At 43.2% G+C, this 21,675-nt stretch overlaps 1 protein-coding gene across 1 annotated transcript in view; it reads right to left on the bottom strand.

Annotated features, from left to right (window-relative positions):
• The window catches only part of enox1 (ecto-NOX disulfide-thiol exchanger 1), a gene marked incomplete at its 3' end in the record, with an annotated part of 41,829 nt that extends 22,396 nt beyond the window's left edge, over window positions 1–19,433 (bottom strand). The window contains exons 1-6 of the mRNA XM_083996399.1: window positions 19,390–19,433; window positions 17,770–17,910; window positions 8,265–8,432; window positions 6,728–6,934; window positions 5,016–5,249; window positions 1,379–1,591 (exon numbers count right to left, since the gene is read on the bottom strand). Of these exons, the coding sequence (XP_083852525.1) occupies window positions 1,379–1,591; window positions 5,016–5,249; window positions 6,728–6,934; window positions 8,265–8,432; window positions 17,770–17,910; window positions 19,390–19,399 (973 nt within the window). The 5' untranslated portion in view covers window positions 19,400–19,433. The remainder of the gene's footprint in view (window positions 1–1,378; window positions 1,592–5,015; window positions 5,250–6,727; window positions 6,935–8,264; window positions 8,433–17,769; window positions 17,911–19,389) is intronic.
• Between the last annotated feature and the right edge of the window lie 2,242 nt (window positions 19,434–21,675).

The following is a 21,675-nucleotide window of genomic DNA, read 5'->3' as shown; positions in this document are numbered from 1 at the left end:
TACAGGGGGAATGAGGCCAGACTCTCTGAGAAATGAAATGAAATGCATTTCCGCGAGGGGCTGGTTTACGAGGCTAGAGTTGGACCAGAGTTGGACCAGAGTTGGACCGGAGTTGGACCGGAGTCGGGGCAACTGAGCAGCTGACGACATGGAGCCTGGATGAGCAGTAGAAAAACTCTTGTGGAGAAACTAAAACTTTAATCTGCAGAAGAAACAAAGCAGAATCATGTAAAAAACCATCAAAGTGGACAAGGACTGAGACTGGAACAAAACTACGACGACCACACCTTCTGGGGCCCAACAGAACCAGACCTGTAGCACCACAGCAGGTTGATGTTCTGTCTGGACGGGTCAGTGATCAGCTGCTCTCTCTCTCTGTCCTCTGCTCTGTACTTACAGCTCATCACCTGCAGCCTCGCTCCACAGGACTGATGAAGGCAGCATGAGTCCAGAGTGGACCAGGTTCTACCAGAGTCGGTTCTGGTCTCATGCTGCCGTTCAATGTGTCGCTCACTTCACTCATCAAACATTTTGCAAACAAGTCAAAGTTCATATATCAAGACATCCAGAGTCCAGACTGAGTCCAGACCAGACTGAGTCTAGACTAGAGCACTGTAAAAGAGAGTAACGACACCACCATTGACTCCCGTGGTAAGGGTTTTGCGCCCCGAGTGGCAGCATATAGGTATTGCAAAAGCGCCCAGAAAACCCATTCACTCTAATGTATGTGTGTTGCCCACTTGTTTGTAAATTGATGAAAACGGCCGTGTTTTTGTTTTTAGGTGTCTTGGTCATATCAAATTATACTTATAATTAGTTTATTATAAAATGTAGATTGAAACATTAATGTAGACAACTGTTTTTTTTTGTTTGTTGTTTTTTGAGGATCCTCAATGATGCTATTAACGTGGGTGATCTATAAATGTCCTTAAATTATTGAAAATACCACACTTGCTCATTCACCAACAATGCAGAGATGTCAGTTCTTGGGCGCTTTTGCAAAACCCATATTCCGCCACCAGGAGGCGCTGCCATTGGACCGAAGCGAGTCCAGACTGGACTGAGTCCAGACTGAGTCCAGACCCGTACTCACCTGACCCCCCATAGCTCCAGTGAACTCTGTGTGTCGTTGTTGAGCTTCGTCTCCCTGTGTCTCCACACTGAGACACCTGGACCGGTCAGACCAGCTTCTCTGTCTCTACTGTTTCTATTGTCGTTGTCCAGCAGCGTCCTCACTCACTGAGTCCTTAAGTCTGATTAAACCTTCTCACCTGATCTGACACTTATCACAATGATCGATGGTCTCCGTCTCCATGGAAACGTGCGTCGCTCCTGTGTGAAGAAGCGTGTTTAACGGTGAGTGCTGCTTAGTGCTTACACTGGGTGAGGATGGCCAGCAGGGCGTTCTTGAACAGCTCCTTGGCGCGCTCCATCTCCTCCTCGTGCTGCGCCTTCTCGCCCATCAGCCGCCGCACGTGGCCGTTGGCCGACTGGATCATGGAGTAGAAGTGGTTGGCGGTGCGGCGGTTCACCTCGCCGCGGTCGATCCACGTCAGCAGCACCGCCGTGGCCTCGCTGAACATGTGGTCGTCTGGGAGTCAGAGAGGTCACACAGGAAGACGACAGCGTTAACAGCAGTGATACATTGACTTAGATGATTAAAGGTCCAGTGTGTAAAATGGAGGTAAAACCAAGGGGGCAGTTGTCGGTCTGAGAAGTGAAGTCACTTCCGTGTTCAAAAAACTGCAATCCCCCCGGCTTCCTCTGGGGGCTGGTGTCAGAAAGCAGCATTCTCCATAGACCCCCATGTTACAGTAAAATCGCCAACTTTACATCCTCAATAAACATGTTAAAGGGACAACGAGGAGTTTTGGAAAAGCAAAGTGTTTTCACACTACATTTAAGAGCCTCCGCGCACCGTGAAATAAAGCCGAAAGTAAAGAAACGCTGGTCGGCTCGCCCAGCATTTCCAACCACTAATAATAACAAAATAACGATAGAGATAAAACGATATATTTATAGAAAATGGGCCCATTAACAAGTGGTAACGTAGATTCATCCACATTAATATGAGACTTTTTTATTGTCGCAGAATTTTTCGTTCTGCCGACGGAGAAACTCCTCGTTGTCCCTTTAAGCTCTTGAAACGTGCTCTCTGATTGGCTGGATTCAGGCTGCCATACAAACATGGCGGTGCAAGATGGCAACGCTTTCTAAAGCAAGACCCTTGCTATATGTAGTTATAAAAGAAGAATTATAAGGCAACAAAAACCAAACACATTTGATTTTATAGCAATTATACACTTATACAGATATATTCATGGGTAGTAGATTCAGATTTGACCAATAAACCTGGACAATTATTACACACTTTAATGATCCAACTCACAACAATTAGACTTGAGTTTTTATATTTTATTCAGGTCTAACCCTAACACAGACATGTTGTGTGAAGAGCAGCCAATCAACAGCTGGATTAGCTCTTGGCCTCCACATGTTTGGTGCTGATTGGCTGATGGGTGTATTTGATCAGTTTGATTCTCGTGAAAACATGCCGTCCTTATCAAAGTTCCTCACAGTTCGACATTAAACTTAAAGTTTCTGGTTCTGTGACGATGAAGGTCACAAATCCGTGAACATAAAAACCTCTCAGGGGGAGTCGACTACGATTCCCACGGTGCATTTAAGCGACAAACATCCAATGACATAAACTCTCCTCCATCCATCCAGACCTTCAGACTGACTCGTCTCCTCCTCTAACGTTCAGTTGAACAAACAGAGCGGATTCAACCCTCCTGTGGGGCGTTCGCTGCTCACGCCTCCGTGACTTAACATCACAGCCACCGAGCACAAAAGGCATTTTTGATTTTCGACTTTTCAACCAAAACCCTCGGTCTCAGTCATAAAGAGAGCGGCGCCTCGGCGGGCCTCCCCCCATTTAAATAATAATTGAACGGCGGCGGGAGCAGCAGCAGCGGCGGCGGCGGCGGCGTCACGGACGACGGCAGAACAGAGTGAATTAGAGAGCATTTAATGAGCTCAATACCCGCTGCAACACAACCTGTAAGAAGACACTTTCCCCGCTCTGATAAAGCCCCATTCACACGCAGCAGCAGATTACAGTCACATTAGAGCGAACACAATGAGGCTGCTGAACGCACCCCACTCAGGAAGAATGGAGTTTATTCCTCCGCTGTTAGAGGAGAAGAATTCAAACGCCGCCTCAGACACAAAACAGACAGGAAACAGCTTGTTTATGCAGCAGGTGGAGGGGGGTGTGGGGGGCGTTCAATACAACAACATGGAGGAGGAGGAGACAGGAAGAGATGAGCTGCTGCTGCTGCTCGTTTAAGAGTAAAGGAGGTTATATTATAGAAGCAGCTGTTTATCTACAGGTGAGGACACATCCATCTCCTCCATGTCATCACTGCAAGGTGCAAGGTAGATACACACAGGTGGAATTCTTTACCATCAGAAATGAAATCCCAAACAGAACTAAAGAGGTTTAGTGTTAAAGTTAAACACTGGCTTAAGCAGCAGCAGGAATGTGAACATTAATTTCTCTCAAGTCATTGTCATACAACACTTGCAACTGCCTTGCCTGGCCAAAGTAGCTGAAGCCAGACGTCTTGTATGCATCACATTTTCCATTTTCTGTGGCAATGTTGTAGGCTATGTATCGTCCCTGTTAAATAAACATTAAAATAAAAAATAAACTCCTAAACCTCCACATCTCCACATCTCCATCACATCCATGTCAACTCCTTCATCTCCTCCACTGCAGTAAACCTACCTACAGTGGACAGGCTGCAATGCATGATGGTCTAACTCGTCAGTCTGAGAACAAACTCTGTCTTTGTTTCTTCTTTCTCTTCTTCTCGGTGAAACAGTTTCACCTGACTCACTGTGATGTCGTAATGTGTTGCCTGGCAACAGGTGACTAATGAAGCTACCGTGCTGTAGGTGGAGGAGAAGGTGGTGCTGGTTTGAGGAGATCACTGAACTCGTTTCACTGTGTTGAGTTAACTCCTCTCCATGTGTCCCTTGTCTCCAGAGTCCTAGTGCTGGTTAAATCAATGAGTTGTAACTAGAAGAAAATTACTGTTTTAGTCAATGTACTGTATGTTAAAATTAGGGCCAATGGCGTTAATTTGTGGGAATATTGTAGAGAAAATTCTGGAAAAAAAGTGGTGAAAATTTCTCAAAAAAAAGTTAAAGAAAAATCTAGAAAAAGTGGTTAAACTCCTCAAAAAAGAAAAGAAAAGAAAAGAAAGTGGTAAAAAATTCTCAAAACAAAAAAAAAAAGTTAAAAAAATTCTACAAAAAAGTGGTAAAATTTCAAGAAAAAGTTGGGGACCCCCTTGAACCCTCTCAAGGACCCAACTATGAGAACCATTGAAACCAATGACTTGTAACTAGTTCCAGGGAGAATGGAGCGTCTCTTGGCTGAAAACCAACCTTGTAAGATCAGAGCCTCCAACCCGGGGTCCAAGCCCTCGTCTCCATGGCGACACCGCCAAATAAATAAATAAAAAATAAAAACTTAAAAAAGGAATTCTAGGAAAAAGTGCAACCCCCCCCCCCCCACCCCCCCCAAAAAAACGTTTTAGAAAAATTCTAGAAAAAAGTGATTAAAAAAAATTCAAAATTCAAAATTCTAGAAAAAAGTGGTAAGATTTTTCAAGCTTTAAAATTGAAAATTTCTGAAATTTTTTTTTTTTAGAGAAAAACTACAAAAAGTGTTTAAATTAAAAAAAAAAGTAAAATATTTTCTAGAAAAAAGTGGTAAAAATTTCTTTAAAAAAAAGTTAAAAGAAAAATCTAGAAATAGTGGTTACATTACATACTCTTGTTGATGACAGATAAGACTACAACTACAACTTTCTTTTGTTGGAAACAGATGATGCACATGGAGGAGAGGAGGGTTAGAGACACAGAGGAGAAGAGACACCAAAAAGAGGAGAAACTGACTCTGGATCAGATCATGTGACTGAAGTTAACACACACACACTGACCTTTGAGCCTGTCTGCCAGCAGCGCGGCCTCGTGCTCGGTGTAGTGCACGATGGGCGGAGGAGAGGGCGGTCTGAGCCGGTCCTCGTGGACCTTGCGGCGGTGTCGCTCCTCTCTGGCGAACAGCCGCTGCTGACACTCCCACTCGTACAGGTCGTCTCGGGCCTGGGCAAAGTCCACGTGAATCCTTCCAGAGTCCTTCTTATCGGTGCTGGACCCGATCCGCATCCGGTAGCCTGCAGGACCATTGTGTGTCATTTACTCTGATGGATGTTTATCATCATGTTTATTCACACACACACAACAACGTATTGAACTTGCATAACTTCTGAATAAAATAATTTTAAAAAGCATAACTTTTCAAAAGCATCGTGTCCCATCTGATGTGAGAAGCAAAACTACCTCTTGAATTTAAAATCAAAGTGTAAAGGCCCACACTGCACCCACTCAGATTCAAAGAGGAAAATCACATCCCTATTATTGTCACCTGAACTGAGCATTAAGAAATTAAATTAACCAAAATTACACTGCAAAAACTCAAAATCTTATCAAGAATATTTATCTTATTTCTAGTCAAAACTGTAATTTCTAGTCAAAACAAATCTCATTCTACTTAAAATAAGACTCATCGCATAAAAAGCAGCTTGTTTTTAGACACTTTTTACTTCTTTCAAGCAGATTTTCACTTGAAATAAGTAGAAAAATCTGATAGTGGAGCAAGTTTTTCTTTCTTATTACAAGATCCAAAAACTTGCTTTCACTGGCAGATTTTTCTACTTATTTCAAGTGAAAATGAGTTTGAAATAAGTAAAAAGTGTCTAAAAACAAGTTCATTTTTAGGTGATGAGTCTTATTTTAAGTGGAAAGAGATTAGTTTTGACTAGAAATTAGACATTTTGACAAAAAATAAGACAAATATTTTTAGAAAGATTTTGAGTTTTTGCAGTGCACTTCGTGTGAATCAGGTCTCCCATTGAAGCTATCGAAAGCTTATTGAGGGAGCCTGGATACAGGATTTTTAATCTTCTTTTTTCCCCAGTAATTAGGTGTTTTTTCCTGGTATCATACGTGTGCCGAGGACCGCAAACCAGAACAAGCTCACACAGTCTAGGGTTGGTTTTATGGATGATTTGATGCATCACACAGGCCTTGTGAAATGAATTAATTTCAGTTAACCGGAGGAGGCCAAAGCAATCACTGCAAAAACTCTTACCAAAATCTTACCAAGAATATTTGTCTTATTTCTAGTCAAAATGTCATTTCTAGTCAAAACAAATCTCATTCTACCTAAAATATGTTTATTTATACATATACACACATAGTTATACATAAAAAAGCAGCTTGTTTTTAGACACTTTTTACTTCTTTAAAGTCTATTTTCATTTGAAATAAGTAGAAAAATCTGATAGTGGAGCAAGTTTTTCTTTCTTGTTACAAGCACAAAAAACTTACTTTCACTGGCAGATTTTTCTACTTATTTCATGTGAAAATTAGTTAGTTAAAAACAAGTTAATTTTTAGGTGATGAGTCTCATTTAAACTGGAAAGAGATTAGTTTTGACTAGAAATGAGACAAATAGACAAAGAGTTTTTGCAGTTATGAAATAGAGGTCTTGTGGGGGCATTGTACTCGGACCACGACACAGCTGGAATAATCTTCTTTTGAAGGTTTTCTAATCTTCTCAGATAGCTCGGGTGGGTGTTGCAGGCCTCACCTGACAGGTAGATGGCCTTGTCCACCATGAACTCCTCGCTGAAGCGGATGTGGCAGAAGTTCTTCTTGCTCTTGCGGACGGCCGTCACCTCGCCACACTGCTCGAACACTTCCCTGACGGTCTCCTCGGTGGCGTTCTCCGGCAGCCCCCCCACGAACACCGTCTTACAGCCGGGGGGGCGCTCCCTGGTGGAGGGGGGGGGCAGGTCTGACGCACAGGGATGACATCATCATCATCATCATCATCATCATCATCGTGATGGTGATATTCTGGATCTGTGATTACACTCATCTGTCGTTTTATACTGGACCAAAGTTGTACAAGTATGTCTCAGTTTAAGAAAATGTTTAAAAAAGAAAAAATAAGCGGCTACAAAAAAGAAGAAGGAGAAAAAGAAAAAGAAGGGAAAAGAAGTAGGGCTGCACCGAATGGCATTTTTTTGGCCGAAGCCGAATACCGAATAAAATCAAAACGCTTGGCAGAATAACCGAATAATACCGAATACCGAAAGTGGTTTTAAAGTTTTTAAATAAAATATATTTTAGACTTCATTTTCAAAGAAAGTTAATGTTTATTGACTATTCTGACAGTTTTTGAATATTCCAGTTGCCGTTGCTCATCAAAAAAGCACAACAAGTTAAATAAAGTTTTTCATTTATATCGGCCCATTGTGAGTGCTGAAAGATGCAAGTACATTCCAAAAAAAACCAGTGTCTTTTCAAACAGTGGTTCCTAACCTTTCTTGGTCAGATTTTTTTTTTAATTCATCAATTAGGCTGCTAGACATTTCAGGCGACCTCATTTGAATTTCATTTGTTGCTTTTATTGCAATATTCGGCCGAATATATTTGGTTACCGAATATTCGGTGCATCCCTAAAAAGAAGAAAAGATAGATAGACGAGCGGTGTCCATTACTATTTTGCTTGTTTATCATTATATGTTTCATCATCTTTAATTATTTTGACATAGTGTATAATATTGGTGTTGATAGTAATTAGCCAATGTAATGATAACTATAGAAAGGGGCAGGTACGGTACGTTTTTCTTCATCCTCCTCCTTTTCATTTATGGTGACTATGTGTATATTATGTAAATATGTGCAACCGTGTGTATGTAAGTATGTAAACCATGAATGGAATAAATCAAAATGAAAATGAAATGACTTTGTAATTCACTGCTTGAATTATGTAACATTTGGTTTCACAAACTATAAGAGAGAGTTAGATAACAATCTTATCATATTGCTCACCAAGTTTTATATTCACAAATGTGCAATATCTACCTCTTCCAACACAAAAGCTATAATCATTTTAATATACAGTTTTTTTTCTCTATGTTTTGCACCATTTTCATCTTATTTCTGTTCTGTATCTGTCACACCCCTGAGGTTATACATTTATGTATTTGTTCTTTTCCTTGATGTTGTTCTGTCATGTGCCATTACCTCAGAACAAATGAAGTTTATTAGATTAAATACATAAAAAAAAAAATAGTTATAGTTATGTTTTTGTGTGTGTTTTTGTGTGTGTGTCTCACTGGGGTTCTGGGGGAACAGCGTGCAGCTCTTGCAGTGGATGATCTCCTTGACGACGGGCATGTCCGGTGGGACGGGAGGGGGCGGGACCAGGCTGATTCCCGCCATCATGGGGTTGATGGGCGCGAGGAGGCGGAGGGCGGGGTCGAACCTCTGGATACACAGAGAGTCTGAGGACACACACACACACACACACACACACACACACACACACACACACACACACACACACACACACACACACACACACACACACACACACACACACACACACACAGCTCTGTCAACACACCATCATCACTCAGTCAGAGGCCTGGGGGGCGGGGCCTCTTTGACTGACAGGTGGTTGGCTAGATCATGTGAACATCAAACTGATAACTGCTTAGCTCATTAGCCTTTGAGCAGAAAGCTAAGTTGTGCGGACGGACATACTACATCATGTTATTGTAGTGACGTACGTTTGGAGCAGTGAAGGTGTAGCTCTTCGTCAGACAGTAGGATAGATAACAGAAGCCATCTTAAATACTACTAGTCACATGACCTGATCAGGAGAGCAGCATGCAGCTGTCAACTCACAGGTGACAGAATTAACAGAAATAGCAAAAAACAGCACAGCAGCCTCAATCCCATGACCTTAGAGCAGAAGTAAGCGATCCGGTCGTTTTGACTAATGCTGCGTTCCAGGCAGGCTTTTGAAACCGTAAATTACAGCTTCAAGTCACAACTTACGACTTTGTAGCGTTTCAGGCAACCCACTCATGTTTTTCCGACCTGTTTTACCTGTGAAAGTCACTATAACGGCCACTCGTAACTTCTGACCCGTGAACTCGTACCAGATCGAGCTGGTATGACTTCACAGGTCGGAAAAACACGAGTTACGGGTTGCCTTGAACGCACCATAACAGTCCTCATTGGATAAAACTTGTAGGATACGAGAAAAGTTTTCTCCTGGGCTCAGAGCAGAGTGACTGACAGACCCGTGTTTCAGACCAAACACTCTATAGAAGTGATTGCTGTCGGAAGATATAACTATTTAAGACTTATATTAACACAAATATATCACTTACTTCTGCTTTAACAATTTCAGTGCATATAGATCAATATACATTGTGTCACACAATCAAAACACTATACAAATATTTTACCAGGGCTCAGGCTAAAAAAGGGGCCGTCATGTAATAGAATTAGAAGAGTTTCAATATTAACAACAATAATATAAATAGAACAAAGTTCTCAACCCAAACAATGTAATCAGACATAAGGTGGTCATATAGGATGGGTATAATGACATCTCAAAGTGCAGTATTCATAGTAAAAAATGACATGTGTCGTCATTTTCTACTATGAATACGCTGAGTCCTGCAGAGTTGCGAGTACCCTTGTTTTTTCTATTTTTCCTATTTGTTGTACTCTGCACCTGCCCTCGCTGGTGTGATGTGCGTGTCCACTCTGGATAAGGCGGCGGCGAAAACAAGGGGTTCCTACAGGTCATTTAAACTAAATGTGACTGTTAAGCAAAGGTATTTAGAGAATATCTAAGATATTACTACAGCGACCTGCAGCCTTGACGCGCTGCCGCCTGGCGTCACCTCGGAGACCTGATCTCCCTCCAATCTTTCCATTTTGGAAAACCAAAAAATAACGCACCCCACTGTCTCTACGTTTGCCAATCGTGGGAGAAACTGGAACAGCTTTTTACACAGCAGTGCCTCCCAGGCATCTAATCTAGATTAGGCTAGATTAGAACCAAAACAATGAATGCAACAAGATGCGACAATTAAAAACCAAAGTTTCTCTTTGCGTCGGGTGGTTCTTCTCCTCCACGTTGTGTCTTAAATCAGTTTAACACAACTACTCGTTAATTATCCTTCATGTAGTCAAAACAGCAGCTCACTGTCTGATCTGTCCTTTATTTCATTTAGTGAACATAGATAGATAGATAGATAGATAGATAGATAGATAGATAGATAGATAGATAGATAGATAGATAGATAGATAGATAGATAGATAGATAGATAGATAGATAGATAGAAAAAAGAGAATAGATAGGAAAAGAGAGAGAAGGAGGTGAGAGCAAAGATCCTCACTGCTAAAAAAAATGATGTCGCACAAATTATTTGCACGAAAAATGTAACACGATCTCTGTGTGTTGATGCTGTAAAACGACTTCATGTTGAGTCATTGACCTCGTTAGCCACCAGCTAATTAGCTAAGTCTTAGGTTAATTATCTGGGAGTCAGGGGGCGGAGTCAGACTCTGCCTATATGACGACAGTAAAGCAGCTCATTCTGAGCTTCAGAAACATCACAGAGAGACGACGTCCATCGTTGCTTAGTACAGTGAGAGGGGGAGAGGAGAGGAGAGGAGGAAGGAGGAGAAACTGGCTCTGATAAATCACACGGCAGAAAAAAGCAGAGAGAGAGAAGCAGCCAAAAAACACAGAGGAGAGAAATGAAGCTTCACTATCTGCAGATAAGAGAAGACAAAATGGAGACTGGATCTGTGAGAGGGGGAGAAAATATCATCTCAGTCGGCTAATGGGAAACATGGAGGGAGGCGGGGGAGTAGGGGAGGGGGAGGAGGAGAAAATGTCTGTTCTCCGGGACAAAGAGGAAGTGAGAGAGAAGGAGGAAGATAAACAGAGAGAGGACGGAGGCGACAGCAGCAATGTTTCAGCTGTCGGCGGGAAAATAGAGCGGGCAGGTCGGAGCTAGGGGGCGGGGCCAGCACTGCAACAACAAGAGAACCCACACGTCAGCACAAAACACACACACACACACACACACACACACACACACACACACACACACACACACACACACACACACACACACACACACACACACACACACACACACACACACACACACACACACACACACACACACACACACACCTCTGCCCACAGAGCCACAGCCAGCAGGACTGAGGTGACTGGAATCAGAGAGAGGACGACGCTGCTGCAACAGACAGATGTTGTTTCTGCTGCTGCAGCTGGAACAGTCGGTCCGATGTTCTGGTTTTTACGTTGTGCGACACCGAGCTTTTTCCCGCCGTTACCGTAGCGTTGTTGCAAAGTGATCAAAGCTTCTGTCACCTTGCAACCATGAAACATGCAACTTTCTAAGTCTGTTGGTTGCAGCAGTTGAACCGTTAAGGGGTGGTCACACCAAACGCAATGTCACAATGTTGCGCGTCGAGATTACAAGTAAAGTCAATGCAAAAACGCGATTAGGTGCAAATTCACGCCGGGTGACGCAACACACAATGCCACGAAAATCGCGTCAACGTGCGAGTTGAAAATGTTGAACTTTTGCGGCGACGTGGCGTGACGCTGTGTCGCGACAGCTTATCAACGTTGAGATTCTCATTCTCATCTACACTGCTACTCACCGGAGACAGATGGACAGGCGCTCCGCAGCTGAAATGGAGCGCCTGTAGTTGGTGTCCGGCCTGTAGATCCTGGTGCAAACCCTAGCTAGCTAGTCCTCAAACTGAGCAACAGAGGTACCGCTGGAACCAGCCATCGTCCAGATGGAGCTCCTGTATGAGACGGCGGGACTCGCCGAGCTCTGTGGGCCTCTGCAGGATACCATGCACCCACAGAAGACAACGGTGTTTGGCCCTCAGACGTGTCTCAGACTTCCAGAGCAGGTACAGCACAGCTATAGTTGTGATCTCAACGATGGTTGATGAGAGAAGAAGCAATGTTGTTGTTTAGTGGCTCGCGAAGGCGCAATGACGTTAGTTTACACAAAATGGTCACGCGTCAAAACTCAAGCGACAGCACAATAGATTCTCATTTGTCGCACGACAAAATCGCGTTCATCGTGTTTGGTGTGAACACCCCTTTACTGTTGATCTGAGTGAAACAGCACTGACAATATATATATATATATATATTACAATTTAAAGAATCCTGCCCAACCCTGTAACTATGTACCTTTTCTGTTATCTACTGGTCCTCTGTCTTTATGGACTTTTTATGTTAATTGTTGTATTGTTTTGGGGGCTACGGATGTAATTTAGCACATGTGCTAAATCTGGTGTATTTACTGTGGGTATTCTAGTACTCACTGTTCATTAATATGCACTGTCCCGACTAAATAAACAAATAAAGTAAAGTAAAGGACAACGAGCAGTGACTTCATTTCTGCTGCAATGCATCTTGGGATCTGTTGGATCAGATGGATGGACCTCCACTGAGCTCCCCGACTGAACTCCTCCCTGTAGATTCATATTGTTCTACATGAAACAAATGTGTTTCCTGTGCGTCGTCACGGTGACGTGATAACAGACATAAACCAGCAGAGCGAAGGAGGCCTGGCTCTCTCCACCGCAGATAAAACCAGGAAAACACTCAGAGATAATCTCCCAGAATCCTCCGGGTTTGAGGAAAACTCATTAAAGCGTCGTGTGCGATAAACCAGCAGGTAAATCACTGAACTCTGAGCTGCACATGCATCAACACCTGGTCCGGTCTGAGCCAGAACCAGAACCACCTGGACCAGAACGGAGCCTCCGCCGCCAGGACGCAGAGAGGAGAAGAAGGAGAAGAAACATGGAGGAGAAAGAAAACAGACGAGCGAGAGACAGAGCCAAGACAGAGGAGACAGAGAGAGAGTTATCATTTCACTGTTTTCATCTGAACCAGGACAAAGTTTATCTGGAAACATCTGGATGTGGAGACAAGTCATCAGTCTGGTGTTCACACAGGGTTCAAACTGATCATCATATACCTCTTTTCCACCAAACTGGTTCCAGTGCTAGTTCGGTGCTTAACTGGTTCAACTCTGGTGCCTCCAAAGAACCACTTTGCGTTTCCACTGGTTAGGAGCCAAGTCAGAGCCTCACTCCCCATTCAGGAGCTGCTCGGAAAACCCGGTCCGACCTGCGGATGCTGAACACTGGACCCCGACATGGAAGCACAGACTAGGCTTTTAATTAACGATAACACTCATTCTAAACCCGGCTGAAAAAATAAGAAGGAAAAAGCAGCCGTCTTCGCTGTAATCGCCGCGACCGGCAACTACGTTTTGACGGCGATATGTTTTGATATGAGCGTTAGCTGCTGTTAGCCACCGCCTGTAGCTCAGCTAGTTAGCTTCAACTGTGTTTACATTGATAAACAAACGTAATACGTAGCGATAACGTGTCTGTATATCTTAGCGCTGGTCTTGTTGCTAAGGTAACCCTGTCGCCAGCCCCTGGAAGAACCGGTTCTTAGTTCTGGACCAGCAAGAAGTTGGTGTTGGTCTGGAACCAATTTTAAGAACCAAGAACTGGTGCTAAGCAGGCACTGGCTCTGAACCAGCACCAGAACCAGCTCGGTGGAAAAGAGGTAATCATGAACCTGAACCTGGATCCAGACCAGGAACCAGGAACCAGGCAGATGTGGCAGCTTCAACAACCAGTCTGGACCATCAGACCTGGACCATGGAGATCTGGAGTCTCCTGGTCTGAGGACTTCAGGTTCTAGTCTCCCTTCACCAGGGGAGGTCTTCACCTGCTGCTCAGCTCACTTGGTTCAGGACCACGTTGTCCTAAAGTCTAGATCCTCCAGACCTCAGTCTCATCCTGGATCTGTGGGATGAGCTGGAACAAGTCTGATCCACATCTGCATGGTCTGCTACAGAGGTCCAGGTCCCAGAGACACTTGGACACTTTCTGAAGAGACCTTTAGGGTCATTCATAGACCTTCATAGACCTTCTGAGGACACAGAGACCACTGCAACTTTCAAAAACCTTCAGGGACCTTCAAAGACCATCAGAGACCTTCAGAAGCTTTCAGAGAACACAGAGACCTTCAGAGACCTTCATAGTCTTTCTGAGACCACAGAGACCACCGCAGCTTTCAAAAACATTCAGGGACCTTCAAAGACCCTGAGAGTCCTTCAGAGACCACAAGAACTTTCAAAAACCTTCAGAGTCCTTTCAAGAACGCAGTGACCTTCAGAGACTCTCAGAGACCACTGAAACCTACAGAGTTTCATGTGTTTGTGTGGTGTTTGGTTGAACTGGACCTTGAACTTCTCATTTAACTGTCCCAGTGTTTTATCATCTAAACGTTCCCACATGTGTTTTACAACAGAGGTGGAGTCTCCTCAGCATCACATCACCGCTGTTATAAAAACATGTCATCCTGTTAATATTTCCTCTGAGGTCCAGAGGAGGAGGCGTCTCTCCGTCCGTCCATCCGTCTCCTCTCTGCTAAATCCATGCATTCAATTATTCTGGGCTTAACACACAAAAAAATCCTCAACAAATCTCTGCCGTGCTCATTTAATAATAAACCCCCACAATGCAGCGCTGATACAATGACGAACCCCCCCCCCCCACACACACACACCGTGTCTGTATGTAGCAGAGAGACGCAGAACCGGGAAGCTCAGACAAATCCCCACGACTCAGAAAAACAATTTGACAAACAGAGTCCGAGGTGAGAGGAAGCGGCGCCGCTCGGCTTACTGTCGTTATTGTTGGAAGAACAAGTGGAGCCGATGTCGGACCGAGACCAGCATCCACTCACAGGAGGATCCTATACCGAGACCAGAACAGAGGATTCATCAGATCCAGATGTTGGAGGTTCTGTTGAACCGTTTTCCAGCTGCAGTAAAGTGTCACAGTGCAGCCACACACACACACACACACACACACACACACACACACACACACACACACTGAGACACCAGTGATTCAGCAGCCTCACACACATCCAGACAGTTCAGTCACCTCAGGTCACATGACTCATTGGAGGGGAAAAGAAGATACACAACAAACCAAAGTGTCGCTGGCTGCTACTCACACTGTAAACAAAGATGGATGTCATCTCTGTGTGGTCTGACTCCGCCCCCTAACGCCCAGATAATGGAGCCAAACGACGGCTAATACATCGTTTCTGTAGCCTGTAACAGCCTCTGCACCAATAGGGTAGCGCTACGACCAATCAGAGCAAAGAGCAGGATGACGTTAGCCTGACGAGCCAATTAAAATGTATGTCGTCATGGCGTTAAGCCGCCCAACGACTCTCTAAACAGATAGAGCGCTGTGATTGGTGAACACAAACGGTGTTTGAGACTCAAAAAGTTCCTATGGCTCGTTTCTAGACCCACCTACGGAGCAAATAGATTTGCTGCTGCTGCTAGGGTGCAGCTAGATTTCTAGGCTATCGTTTCTGCTAATTAGCTTGTTAATTACCTGACAGACTCCGCCCACTGACTCCTATAGGTAATCCAAATATGGTCAAAGAGGAGGGGCCTGTGTGGAGCATCAATAACTGTGCTAGCATACGCTCCCTCAAGCAAAGTTAGCACATTAGGCTGTACAGTTTAGATGCTAATTCATTTGCCTACTATATTGCTAGTGAATGAGCTAGGCCAGGGGTTCCCAACCATTTGGTACCAGGCCACAGAGAGAGAATGTAGCCTACATTGATAAACATTTTAAAATAAAATGTAAATGTACTCAATTCTAGCTAAAAACCTAATTTTCATTGACAGTCCCCCTATACTGAAATAGAAACAAGCAGGTTAAAGTATATACTATATATATAATATATAATCATTTGTTTTGTATAATTTACACTTCTGGTCATTTTATTTTGGAAATGTAACCACTTCTGCCTGTGCATATTCCCAGCACTGAGAAATAGACAGGCAGGTCCACAAGCGTAAAAATAAAAATTAAAAAAACACACGTTGCCAGGAAAGACTAGATGACAGAAGACTCGACGAGTGCCAACAAAAAGGAAAACCAAGAGTCCTGTTTAAATTAGACCTTAGGTTCATTGCAGCAGGTGATTCACATGCTCCACTGTGTGTAATAAACTCTCCACCACTTCATCACTTCATAGAAAACTTCTCCCCGCATTCTGGATTAAAGCAGAATATCCTGAGCACTGAAAACCTGCTTCCATTACAAACACATTATCTTTGTGAAGCCTCTGTGAGTTTTCTGCAGCGACAGCAGCAAAACGAGACGACAGAGCAAAGTGGACACAGGGAACAGATGACTGATTATATATTGTTATTGTATTATGATGAGTTGAAACAAAGGGCCGGTTGGCTGCAGGTTTTTGTTCCTACCAACCAAGCAGCAGCAGCAGCACCAGACTCATTTAATCAGCTGATCTCAGTCTTCACACAGCCGATTGGTCAAACTGTGTTGCTCTTGGTTGGTTGGAACAAAAACCTGCAGCCACAGCTCATTCCCTTTGTGGAGTTTGTTTCCCATCGCTGCTGTAAACGCCCAGTGATCACACTGCAAAAAGTCAAAATCTTACCAAAATATATTTGTCTTATTTCTAAACAAAATGTCATTTCTAGTCAAAACAAATCTCATTCTACTTAAAATAAGACTCATCACATTTAAAAAGCAGCTTGTTTTTAGACACTTTTTACTTTCAAGCAGATTTTCACTTGAAATAAGTAGAAAAATCTGATAGTGGAGCAAGTTTTTCTTCCTTATTACAAGCACAAAAAACTGGCTTTCACTGGCAGATTTTTCTACTTATTTCAAGTGAAAATTATCTGAAAACTAATCTTCATGTAGTTAAATTATCTTCATCCCTCAATACTGTTAAGTTAAGACTAAAAGCTTAAACCTGTTAAATCAAAGTTCCTAATAGTTTCTTTTCCACTATATTTGTCATTGGATCATTATCTCTTTACATGCTCATACACTCACTCAGTCAAATACAATTATTTTATATTTATACACACCCATGTTTTTATTTCTGACTTCTTTGAGTGTTGCTATAAAATGGCACTTGTATTGCTTCCTTTTTTGTTGTTATTTGTTGTTGCTTTGTCCTATTGTTGTTGTTGATTTATCTTCTGAATGTGTATATTTCTTGGGGAGGAGCTTCTTATAAGCCCATATAGGGGTTTTTAACCTCTCCCGCACTTACTACTCTTGTTTCATTTCTGTTTTTTTTGTAATTGTCTTTAATTATGGTGCAAATAAATAAATAGAAAATACAAATACAAATTAGTTTTGACAAGAAATAAGACAAATATTCTTGGAAAGATTTTTTTGCAGTGCAGGATCTGTAACGGTGTGACCGGCAGCGTCTCTGAGCACTGCAAAAACTACATCTTTCCAAGAATATTTGTCTTATTTCTTGTCAAAATGTCTCATTTCTAGTCAAAACTTATCTCTTTCCACTTTAAATAAGACTCATCACATAAAAATTTACTTGTTTTTAGATCATTTTCACTTAAAATAAGTAGAAAAATCTGCCAGTGAAAGCAAGTTTTTTGTGCTTGTAATAAGAAAGAAAAACTTGCTCCACTGTCAGATTTTTCTACTTATTTAAAGTGAAAATCTGCTTGAAAGAAGTAAAAAGTGTCTAAAAACAAGCTGCTTTTTATGTGATGAGTCTTATTTTAAGTAGAATGAGATTTGTTTTGACTAGAAATTAGACAAATATTCTTGGTAAGATTTTGAGTTTTTGCAGTGAGGGACAGAGAGGAGGAAACGGTGACCATGGCGATGGCGGTGTCGTACCTGAGACCAGCTGCTGCCCGCCGAGTCCCACCGGCACGATGCCCAGGTTGCTCATGGCCGTGGCCCAGGCTCCGTGGTCGGAGACGGGGACGCTCAGGTGGTTCTGCTCCGCGCCCAGACTGAGGCCGACGCCGTCAGCTGCTGCTCCGGAGACGAGGGGGGGGGGGGGGGGCAACAGAGACAGATGTCAAAGCCTGAGGGGGGGGGAGGGGTCCATTCAGCTAATTAAACCTCCTCCATCATCGTTGAGGATGTTCAGATCACTGATGCTTTTTACATCATCACCGTCACTGACGACTGTAGACGTGATGAGACCGAGCAGAGCTGCAGCTGCGACCTTCACACTGCTGCTGCTGCTGCTGCTGCTGCTGCTGTTGTTAAAGCTGCTGCTGCTGTTGTTAAAGCTGCTGCTGCTGCTGCTGCTGCTGCTGCTGCTGCTGCTGCTGCTGTTGTTGCTGCTGCTGCTGCTGCTGCTGCTGCTGCTGCTGCTGCTGCTGCTGCTGCTGCTGCTGCTGCTGTAGCTGCTGCTGCTGCTGTAGCTGCTGTTGCTGCTGCTGCTGTAGCTGCTGCTGCTGCTGCTGCTGCTGCTGCTGTTGTTAAAGCTGCTGCTGCTGCTGCTGCTGCTGTTAATGCTGCTGCTGCTGCTGTAGCTGCTGTTGCTGCTGCTGCTGTAGCTGCTGCTGCTGCTGCTGCTGCTGTTGTTAAAGCTGCTGCTGCTGCTGCTGCTGCTGCTGCTGTAGCTGCTGCTGCTGCTGCTGCTGCTGTAGCTGCTGCTGCTGCTGCTGCTGCTGTTAAAGCTGCTGCTGCTGCTGCTGCTGCTGCAAGGTCACAGTCCCTTCATACACTCTCACTGAGGTCATTCAGACCAGAGACGATGAGTTTGACCTTTATTCAACCTGGTCTGGGATCTGCAGCAGCAAAGTGACGGTATGTCAATGTAAATTACTTAAAGCCCCTGTACGGAGCTTTTAACTGGGTACGCAAAAGTCTCTGGTTTCTGCTGATGTGTCTCTGTTACCTACAACAACAAATGAGCCCATCAGTGTGAAGATAAGCTGTTTCTAAGTCGTCTAATTCTAGACCTCTGGAAGGTATGGTCGGGTCGGACCACTGATGAAACGATACCAATAGATACAGAGTTGTTTTAGAGGTAAATTCATGTAAATTCTGATGCACGTTGCCTTCAGGGACAGTTTTTCATCAACAGTCTCTGTATTTCCCTCTAAAACAACTCTGTGTGGTAACGTTGTGTTATTATCTCATAGCGTGGTGAATGTGCAGGTCACAACTTGTCCACCAGAGCGTTGTGGAGTTGTTGGATTGTGTATTTGATGAGTTTGATGAGGGAAACCAAGAAATCCCATAATGAGCCTCCGTAGCGTAGCTCTGAGCAGCTCACGGCTCTGCTCCGCCGTTCTAAAAACAGCTTGCACCAACAATTAAAGGTAACGAACCTACTGCTATGACTATAGGGATTATGGCAATGGGCCACTTTGCCAAAATGTTGAACTATCCCTTTAACACAAACATCTATCTTTATACTGTATGGAGCTTTATCAATAGATGGATCTTCAGTCATGTGCTTTAGCTCAGTTTAAAGTGGATCATAATGTTTCGTACCACTGGCCATAGCAGCAGGTCTCTTCTCTTCTCTCCTCTCTCTGGACTCTTCCTCTCATCAGACTCTTCCTCCTCTGGCTGATGGAGGGGTGGGGGGGCGGGGGGCCGACCGGCTCATCCAATCACAGCGACGACGTCACTCCACCTGAGGAAGAGAAGAGAGAGAGAGAGAGAGAGAGAGAGAGAGAGAGAGAGGAGGTGAAGAGTTACTAAGACGACAGCAGAGTCAGAGAAATGAAAATCCACGAGAGCAACGATGAATCATCGAGCAAAACCCACGACGAAGAGGAAGAGGAGGAAGAGGAGGAAGAAGTCCTTAGGTAATTAAGAAGCAAAGTTAGGAAAGCTGCTTAACACACACACACACACACACACACAGCCTTGATGCGTGTCGCTCATTAGCAGTTCTCCTCCTCTGAGCCGAGCCGAGCTGTCGATGGGAAACATCACAGAGACAAAGTGACAGCAGCTCAGAGCAGCTGAATCCCTCAGTTCAGTCTGACAGGACTCACGGTGTCCACGGAGACCAGGTCCTGCATAGATCTGGTCCTCGTCATCATCACACCCTCGTGTTCGTCTGTCAGCGGTGAAATCCTACTGACACTGATCGTCTCCACGCCACAAAGACTTCACAGGGTTCATGTACCAGTTGGTTTGAGTTAAAGGGACAACCAGGAGTTTTGTTAAAGTGAAGTGTTTTCTCACTACATTTATGAGCCTCCGCACCGTGAAATTCTTTGACCGGCGCAAGACAGACTCATGTTTTCATTCATCAAGAATTAAAGTCAGAGGTTGGAAGACGATCACATACCGTCGTAGTTCCCACCATAAACGGAGATTCGGCGGCGTTATTCTCATGACTCGCCACGAAACCGAAAGTAAAGAAACGCTGGTCGGCTCGCCCAGCATTTCCACCACCACTAATAATAACAAAATAACCATAGAGACAAAACCATAGATTTATCTAAAATGGACCATTAACAAGTGGTAACGGAGATTCATCCACATTAATATCAGACTGTTTTATAACCAAATAGAAACTCCTCGTTGTCCCTTTAAAGCCAAAAAATTGAAAAAACATTTAATTTCTGTTCAAATATGAGAAAAAAAAACTAGATTGGAACAAACCGTTCAACGCTGGTCTTTGCCAATTCCTGTTGGTTTCATTTTCAGTGACGAAAAATGGAAAAACAAAAACGTTATTTTCTGTTTCCATTGATCAAATATAAAAAATGAAAAACATCCTGTAGGTAATCTGGTCCAAACCGCTAATTTTCAGTTTTCCTCTTTGAACAGAAGAATGAAGAAAGGTCAAGGTCGTCAGCGAACAATGAAGGTCAGCTAAATATCTGAAATATGTAAATTTTTCTGTTTCTCTTTAAAAACAGAAATCCAAAACAATAAAACTAGAAAAAAAAACTCTCCTATTAGTTTTCAGATTTATCATTTTTCCTTGGTGAATTTAGAAAAATAGTCAGGAAAACTAAAAAAAAAGAAACACAATTTTTTTCTTTCCGTTTCTTAACCAAAACAACTGTTGATCGATCAGACGACCAGGACCAGGACTTCACACGGTTCATGTACCAGTTGGTTTGAGTTAAAGCCAAAAAATGGAAAAAAAACATTTAGTTTCTGTTCAAATATGAGAAAAGAAAACCAGATTGGACCAAACCGTTCAACGCTGGTGTTTGCCAATTCCTGTTGTTTTCATTTTCTGTGACGAAAAATGGAAAAATAAAAACGTTATTTTCTGTTTCCATTGTTTAAATATAAAACATGAAAAACATCCTGTAGGTAATCTGGTCCAATTCTGGTGTTTAAACCCCTAATTTAAATGTTTCCTCTTTGAACAGAAGAATGAAGAAAGGTCAAGGTCGTCAGCTGACAATGAAGGTCAGGTAAATATCTGAAATATATATATATACGTATATATGTATACATTTTTTCTATTCCCCTTTAACTACAGAAACCCAAAACAATAAAACTAGACAAAAACTGTCCAATTAGTTTTCAGATTGATCATTTTTCCTCTGTGAATTAAAAAAAACAGAAACACAAATTTCTTATTTCCGTTTTTAACCAAACAGAGATTAGTCTGGTCCGGGTGGACGGGTAATCAGATTACATGGAGCTGCAGGTGCACGTACTGCAGTGTGTGTGTGTGTGTGTGTGTGTGTGTGTGTGTGTGTGTGTGTGTGTGTGTGTGTGTGTAGTGTGTGTGTGTGTGTGTGTGTGTGTGTGTGTGTGTGTGTGTGTAGTGTGTGTGTGTGTGTAGTGTGTGTGTGT

Source organism: Trachurus trachurus (assembly GCF_905171665.1).
Source record: "Trachurus trachurus genome assembly, chromosome: 21".
NCBI classification, from domain to species: domain Eukaryota; kingdom Metazoa; phylum Chordata; class Actinopteri; order Carangiformes; family Carangidae; genus Trachurus; species Trachurus trachurus.
The sequence above is the reverse complement of the archived record's forward strand: the minus strand, read 5'-3'. Positions and strand labels throughout refer to the sequence as shown.